Raw genomic sequence first — 8,292 nt, 5'->3', positions numbered from 1 at the left:
AAAAAAAAAAAAAAAAACACTAAATTAAAATTAACCTCCGAAAATAAGTTTTGGTCTAAGTTACATTTTCAATTAAAATTATTTTATAACAAGAAAAAAAATTTATATTTGGCCTTCTTGTGAAAGTTTTATGTAACCATGCTGACAGCTACTATATAATAACAAAATCTCAAAAAATAGTTTCCCCAAATTAAGAAATTTTTTTTTTATTGTTCATGATTAATTAAGGGTAAGGGGTATTTTAGTCAGTAGCAGATCCATAGGAACAGTCACTCAACTCCAATGCAATATTGCATTATTTAACTGTAGTAATACATTTACATTTTACAATATTACATTTACATTTTGCAATATTTGAATGGTTTAATGTTATATTATAAGTGATAAGTAACTCTTTTATTTAAATAACTTTATGCTATATTACAGGTTGAAAAAAAAAAGAAAAGATGGTTTTTTTCAAAAATTTAAATATAACCTCTTATCCAAAATATAATAGAAAAAAATTGAAATACTTTATAGGGTGTGAATAAGCTTTAAGCTTAATATTTAAAAATTAAATAACTGAAAAATAAAAGTGATGAAAGAAGAGAACTAAGATTAAAAATTTTAATTAACTGTTATATTACTAATATGAGCAAAAAAAAACTACTAAGATGGGATGAGTTTTATTTATTTATTTATAAACATTATATAAGAATAGAAGTGAAGTCTAGTATCAAAAAAATCATAAGATACAATCTTTTATTATTACATTAACACTGTTATGATCACGGTTATCATATAACTGTAGTCTTGATATATATTCACACATGGCTGCATAAAAACAAAATTCACCATACCTTTCTTTAATGTCAGACTACAATACACTTTCATAAATTCATATCTATCCAAAATTAGTTAATGCTTACAATACAGTTACTATTTCAGAAAAACAACCACTTGCTGACAATAACTGTTTGCCAATAACTTCAAATTTTAATTAATTTATATTTATATAATGTAGACAATCTATTATCTAGCATATACTATTAAATAATTTTTTAAAAAATTTAGAAAAGAAGGTAACAATTTAAAAAAACCCAGCACAGGGGGGTCGCGGCACAGTGGTGACGTGGCATAGTTGGATCAAGTATAATGATATCTGACAGTGATTAAAATCACTATCAAAAAAAAACGCTTCGATGCAAATCTTTAGATAGTGTTTAATTTTAAAAAATTGGTGGATTATTCCAAAAGCTTCATAAACTGCTAGTTCCTTATTAATATCCTGATTAAGACAAAGTATGTCGAATAAAAAAGAGATTATTAGAAAATAGTATTTCCCATAAAAAAATTATATTGATCAATACACTTTTCAATAAGTTATAGCATTATAATGTTAAAAATGTAAAAAATAAAATTGAGAATTTTCACACAATAATAGCATTTGGTAGCCATTTTCACCTTGAAGATAAAATAAAGTCCGAAATTTTTTTTTTCCATGATAAAGTATATTACATTAGCTTTAATTTAAGATATATATAAAAGTGTCAGACTTTCCGGAACACTTTCAAAATTTAAGTTGAAAAAGTCAATTTTTTGTGAAAAAGTTGTCATTTTGAATCCCCCCCTGTAGGCAGGTAAAAAGTCAGATTTATAAAAAAAATATACCAAATGATAGGTAAAGACATCATGCATCTACAAAAAAAAGAATTATATTGATCCATACATCTTTCGAGAAGTTATAGCATTATAAAGTTAAAAATATAAAAAAGAATTTTTTTACAAAAATCGTATTTTTTTTATTAAGTTTAATGTCTGTTTTCACCATGAAGATAAAATAAAGTCCGAAATTTTTTTTTACCATTATAAAGTATATTACATTAGCTTTAATTTAAGATATATATAAAAGTGTCAGACCTTCCGGAACACTTTCAAAAGTTACGTTGAAAAAGTTCTACTTTCTATATGCATTTTTATGTTTTGAATCCCCCCTGTATTTAGGGAAATGGTCCGATTTAAAAAAACAGTATGTCGAATGAAAGATCTATATAAATACTACTTCTCATAAAAAAATTGTAATGATTCATACATTTTTCAAAAAGTTATAGCATAATAAAGTTAAAAATGGAAAATACAAAATCGAAAATTTTCACACAAAAATAGCATTCGGTAGCCATTTTCACCATGAAGATAAGATAAAAAGATAAGATAAGATAAAAAATTGAAAAAATTTCGAAAATTAGCGATTTTTAAATTCGTAATTTTTTTGGAGGTTTCCCCCATTTACGGGGAACGAGGGAATTTTTTTCAATTTTTAAGGGTAATGTCTTCGACTAGATACGATTTGTGATCTTTTGACGTATCATTGAAAGAAATCGGTTCGGTGAGAGCTGAGAAAATGTGGTAACAGACACACAAAAAAAAAAAAAAAAACACATCTTAGTAAAACCAATACCTTCTCAGCTTCGCATCGAAGCTAAAACAACCAGACTAGAAATTTTGAAACCCTTGTCCAATAATGCAATAATCTTACATGATCACTAATAGCAATATATATTAAAATAATATGATACAATTATGAAGAATTGTTGTTTACATCACTAAAAAATAACTAATTTTAACAAAACAGCCAAAATAAAACTCAATTTTTGAGATATTTTTGATTAAGACTCATTAACTATAAGTTTTTGAAACTTTTAAACCACTTGTTGCCTCTTAAATTCTTTAAACATTCTTGATCAGTGTAAAAAAACTCAAATTATTGAAAAAAAAGGGTTACTAATTAGCACCTTTTTCTCAAAACATTTTATGTTAGTTCATTTATGCCTTAAGAATTTCAATTTAACAAATTTGTCTTAAGAATTAAATAATTACTCTTCAATTATTTTATGATGAACTTATTTTTTAAAATGAATTTGTAGTAAAACAAAACATTTAAAATAACATAATGGTAACAAATATTACTATCAAATCTATAATAAAAACTTAAATTGTGAAAGTATGAATTAATATGGCAAGTTACTAATACCATTACTATTACATTAATACTTTTACTCACCTGATCTGGAAACTTTTTCAATATCATTTCCTTCAACAATCAATTCATCTTTTTGTTTTGAATTAGTGACTGTTACACCTGGCGACATCTTAACACGTCTAATATATTTTTCACCCAAGAAATTTCTTATTTCGATAAGAGAATTATTTTCAGATGTAACACAATTGATAGGAAAATGGGCATATACAGCTCTCATTTTATAGAGGAAACCCTTAAAAAGTATAAATTAGATATGAGTGACATTAGCTTAATTGAAAATTCTAAAATATTCATACTTTAGTAACACCCTTGATCATATTTTCAACATGTGTGCAAATGGTTCTAACAGCAGCCAATTCTTTTTTTGTTCCAAACCATTTTTCTACAGTCAAAAGCTTTGGATTTTTAAGATATATATCTACTGCCAAATGTTTAAAATTTCTTTCTAATGTTCCTCGAGGTCCTTTAACTGTAATAATTCTTCTATTAACTGTTACATCAATACCGTCAGGAATTTTAACAGACTGATTGGCGTTGATAGTTCTCATCTGAAAATAGTCAAAATTTTAATACTCCAATAATATATTGAGAATTTTATGAACTTATTATAACATACATTGATAAGCCCATATGAAATTTTTTGTATTTTTCAATGAAATTTATGAACACTAACTGCTAATTATAATTAGATATAATCTTTTAATAATTTACCTCACTAAAAAGTAAAAATTTTACACAAAATCAATGAAACCTTTAATGATTAGAATGAAAAATGTATCATTGTATCACCTATCATTTTCAATATCAGTTAAAATAAAAGGAGTCATATATCGTTAAAAAATAAATTATTAATTTAAAAATGGGAACATAAGTCAATTTAAACGAATAATATAAAATTCATTCTGTACAATAACATAACTCAACTACAAATAATAGTGTTCAAGATGATTTTGTGAGCAAATTAAACTTCACATAACAAAACTATAATATTATAGTTAAATATTGAAGCTACATAACTAAGGAATCATTTTTAACCATTATTTTACTAATTAATTAATTAAAAATTAAGATTACCTTGGATGAAAATCCGAATACACTGAAAAATTTGAACTAGAACTTAAAGAGAAAAATTTGTTGTTTTGGTACACACTACAATATTGATATTTGAAGGTTAGAAATAAAAATCATGAATACGTGGTAAGCAAAATATTTTAATATAATTAACCATGGTCGTTGAGGTTATCTTATCACTTTGTTCTAAACTATAGATAAAATAAGAGGTAACATTTGGTTTACATTTTTATTATTAACTGATTAGATAACAACTATCCAAACAACGCCGAATTATTCTTTGAATTGAAATTCCTGAGTTATAAATATTGCTAAAACAGTTTAAATATTTTAAAATAAAAACAGTTCTTTCAAACTACGTACTCATTGTAAGTAATACTAGTTCAGATATTTCCATATAAACATTTTTTTACTATATTACTCTATAATTAATATGTCCGACTTGAGTTCATATCGAGATCAACACTTCAAAGGATCTCGAGCAGAACTGGATCGATTATTAAGAACATCTACCACAATGTATGTAGGGAATTTAGCATTTTATACAACAGAAGGTCAAATCTATGAACTGTTTTCAAAATGTGGCGATATTAAGCGTATTGTAATGGGCTTGGATAAGTTTAAAAAAACACCTTGTGGTTTCTGTTTTATTGAATATTATACAAGAGAAGATGCAGAAAATTGTATGCGATATGTAAATGGTACTAGATTAGATGACCGCATCATAAGAACTGATTGGGATGCTGGATTCGTAGAAGGCAGACAATATGGCCGTGGAAAAACAGGAGGGCAAGTTAGGGATGAATATCGTACAGACTATGATATCGGACGTGGAGGATATGGAAAAAATGCTCAACCTAAAGCTGATATGATAATATTTGGAAGAAATAAAGATGCTCTTCCAATGGAATAATTTAATACAATAAAATTTAATTAATATTGTATTTATTTTTTATTTATGTATATTGACAAAAGTTTCTTTGTAACTTATTGGTGTAAATAAACAAATATTTTATATGTTGTAGAGTTGTTATTGAATTCAACCTCAAAAAGACATAAAATAATGTGTTATTTCATTGGAATATGATATTTTTTCTTTCAAATGAATAATAATCAATCTGATAATTTGAATTGCTGTGAATACATTAATATGAATGATGAGAAGTCCACTATAATATCAGATATTTGTAACTGTCCACCATGTGGAAATTGCTGGTGACGTAAATATTTTAAATTAAACATATTTTTTCTATTTACTAACTTACAAATAAAATAGCAGGACTATAGAAAATATATTTAAAAAATATTTGAAAGAAATCAGTCAATAATTTATTTAAAATAAAAAAACCTTTTAATAGACAGCATGGGTATAAATGTTTATTTAATTTTTTTAGCTCTTATGATATAAATATTGTTAATTGATTCATGTTTTGTGAGAGACAAGTGCTTTTTTCTTGATCAAGTATAAATTACAAGGACTTTTTATGTGTGTATACATAAATGTTATCTATAATTTAGATTATTATGTATAACAAATACAGTTAATTTCATAAAATAAAGTACTTAAAAACATCTATTCAACATATATGAGATATGTTTATAACTTAATAATTTAACTTTAATACAATGAGAACATAATACAAATTCTACTTCAATATATTTATATAGTTAAATTTAGTTATTTCATTAATAAAATTTCAGATTTGAGAACTATACAAATAAAAATTTAATTTTTATATTAAAGACATATATAGCTGTGTTATGAGTAATGTATTAAATGTAAGGGAAATTTTAATAAAATTGATGTTTTTTTTGTAATTATTTGTGTTTTTCTACTTATTTAATTTGTCTCAAAAAGTTTCTGAGACCATTTTCAAAAAATTGTTTTATGGATATCAACAATTTTTCAGAAGAGCAAAATAATCTTAAAATTTTTCACACAAGTTATAAAACATTATTTTCTATTTAAATTATAAAGAATCACAAAAACCTATTTTAGTTACCTATCAGATTTTAATGTAATTTAAAAATATATATAAAGGCTGATTTTTTATCATAACCCGCTTAATTACTCACTGATTAAAAATGATTAATTTTTTTTTTTTTGTGACATTATATTACATATTATTCATGAATTATTAGCTCTGTAAAACTTTTTAAGTTCTTCCCTTATGCCTTGTAAAGGTATCAACTTTGTTATTTCAAATGAAAACACATTTTGAATGTAATGAAATATTTGAGGTTTTATTATAATAGTAAATGACATTTGAATTTTTAACATAAGTTTATTTGTTTATTATATATAAAACTTAAAAGTTCTACATTTTTTGAGTTAATATACATGTATAATATATGAAGAATTACAAGTACAGGGAGCTAATTGGTTTTTTATGACATTGCTATCACAGATATAGAGCGTTTATTGTCAATTATGACTATCAATAGAAATACTTTCTGTATTGCTAATTTATATATTTATAATGTTAACTCACAGAAATGTGCTTTATGACCATACTCTTAGCATAACTATTGATAAAGTCATAATTGACAATAAATGCTGCAACAAAGTAGTATTCTATGGTTTATAAAATTAAAATTAAATGACAGAGCTAATTTCATTGTAATAATTTTTATTTAAATAAAATCATTGTTTAACTTATTCTTGTAATATTACAATTTAATAGTATATCTAATATTTTTTAAAAATTTCAGTTTATTAAGTTGCCCACCATCTAGAAGCATTGATATCAATACAATGATAGCTAACATTCAAGATCATTTACGCGTACCATGGCGTGGTGGAGCGAGACGTATTTCTTTGGATGCTGCTATTCCTTTAATATTTTTTCCACTAACTTTATACATAGCTGCTCTAGGATTTTGGCAAACAGTTATTCTTTTTCCTTTAGTTACCTTAATCTTATACTTTGTTCATATTTCAATTAAAAAATATAAATGTCCTACGAAGTTTTTTTATGTTTGGACTTTAGTATCGGCATTTTTAGTGTTTATAATATTTCAACTATTGGTTGTACCAATGTTAGATATTAATACTAATGAAAATATTATTATATTAGTTATAATGGCAGCAACTGCTTGGTGTTTTTATACTTCAAAAAAATATGCCATAAATTCTCACATAAAGCAAGACTTTGAAATGACAACTTCTCATGATACAAGCGAAAATGCCATTTTATTAAATGAGACAAATGATACTTCTTGTGAAATTTGTAGACAAATTGTACCTTCTAGGACATATCACTGTTTTATATGTAAAACTTGTATAAGATATCAACATGTACATTCTTATTGGCAAGTCATTAATAATTTATAAAATTTTAAAAATATATATTTATATAAATTTTTAAATTATTTAAATAAATTCGCTTTTTTCAGGATTGACTGTTGTATTGGTAAATATAATAGGAAACCATATATTGCAGGACTAATTTTAGGTACTATCATGCTAGCATTTTTATCCAACCTCATTCTTACAACATTATGTCACCCTTTTAATGTTTTTGCAACGATTATGTTACCGGATGATTGTAGTGATGTATATTTTGATATTATGTAAGATTGCGGTTGTATAATAATAATACTCGGTTAAAAGTAAAATAAAATAGTGATTTATTTTCAGGTATGGTATATGCTTTGTAACTGGATTGTATTGTTCTGCAGTTGCTGGTATTTTATTTTGTATGATTATTTATGAGATATTTATTATATCAATGGGAATTACCAATTATGAATATCAGGCATGTATTAAAAGAACTAATAATCAGTTCTTTTGGTCCAGACATATTTTAAGTAACTTATTGTCAAATTGGAAAGATTTTTTTAGTAATTTTTGATTTTTTTATCTTCAATACACCATTGTTACAAATTTTGCAATATTGAGTTAAATAATATTATGTTAAACTCATAAAGTTTTTATGAAATCAATTATGTAACTAAAACAATTGTACTACTAAATAACATTAAAGTACTAAAAATAGCAAAAAACTATTGTAATTTCAGTATTAAAATTATTTTGTAAAATTTAAAAAAAGAAGGATTTATTTTTTATAATGAATAAAAGTTGAAAATCTTACTAAAAGGTAACTATTTCTAAAATGTATTAATTTTTTACATTCTTATTAATCAAAAAAACTATTTAAGAATCAATACTTCTTTCATAAGTATTATTATAACCAACTTTT

At 24.4% G+C, this 8,292-nt stretch overlaps 2 protein-coding genes across 8 annotated transcripts in view; one reads left to right on the top strand and one right to left on the bottom strand.

Annotated features, from left to right (window-relative positions):
* The window catches only part of LOC126897088 (60S ribosomal protein L9), a 4,635-nt gene extending 406 nt beyond the window's left edge, over window positions 1-4,229 (bottom strand). The window contains exons 1-3 of one of the 2 annotated variants that reach the window (XM_050670518.1): window positions 4,094-4,229; window positions 3,316-3,567; window positions 3,041-3,251 (exon numbers count right to left, since the gene is read on the bottom strand). In XM_050670518.1, the coding sequence (XP_050526475.1) occupies window positions 3,041-3,251; window positions 3,316-3,567 (463 nt within the window). In that variant the 5' untranslated portion in view covers window positions 4,094-4,229. Of the gene's footprint in view, window positions 1-3,040; window positions 3,252-3,315; window positions 3,568-3,635; window positions 3,656-4,093 lie in introns of those variants that run through there. The other variant, XM_050670519.1, reaches the window with a different exon arrangement.
* An 87-nt stretch (window positions 4,230-4,316) lies between these two features.
* Window positions 4,317-8,120, top strand: LOC126897086 (nuclear cap-binding protein subunit 2-like). Of its 6 annotated transcripts, none has more exons than XM_050670512.1 (5): window positions 4,317-4,458; window positions 5,116-5,305; window positions 6,803-7,402; window positions 7,487-7,663; window positions 7,731-8,118. In XM_050670512.1, exons 2-5 carry the CDS (start codon window positions 5,193-5,195, stop codon window positions 7,942-7,944), a joined length of 1,104 nt encoding a protein of 367 aa, XP_050526469.1. In that variant the 5' UTR covers window positions 4,317-4,458; window positions 5,116-5,192; the 3' UTR covers window positions 7,945-8,118. The 6 variants fall into 6 exon arrangements, with proteins under 6 accessions (XP_050526469.1, XP_050526474.1, XP_050526470.1 ...); XM_050670513.1 differs by lacking the exon at window positions 4,317-4,458 and adding an exon at window positions 4,914-5,050; XM_050670514.1 differs by lacking the exon at window positions 4,317-4,458 and having other exon boundaries at window positions 5,151-5,310; window positions 7,731-8,119.
* Window positions 8,121-8,292: the final 172 nt, after the last annotated feature.

This window comes from Daktulosphaira vitifoliae, unplaced genomic scaffold (genome assembly GCF_025091365.1).
Source record: "Daktulosphaira vitifoliae isolate Bord-2020 unplaced genomic scaffold, ASM2509136v1 Scaffold_1, whole genome shotgun sequence".
Lineage (NCBI taxonomy): Eukaryota > Metazoa > Arthropoda > Insecta > Hemiptera > Phylloxeridae > Daktulosphaira > Daktulosphaira vitifoliae.
The sequence above is the reverse complement of the archived record's forward strand: the minus strand, read 5'-3'. Positions and strand labels throughout refer to the sequence as shown.

Coding starts and splice junctions, on each gene's coding strand:
- LOC126897086 (XM_050670512.1), top strand. CDS start 5,193: ATGAATAATAATCAATCTGATAATTTGAATTGCTGTGAATACATTAAT. Junction 7,403..7,486: donor CAACATGTACATTCTTATTG/GCAAGTCATTAA, acceptor CGCTTTTTTCAG/GATTGACTGTTGTATTGGTA. Junction 7,664..7,730: donor GATGTATATTTTGATATTAT/GTAAGATTGCGG, acceptor ATTTATTTTCAG/GTATGGTATATGCTTTGTAA.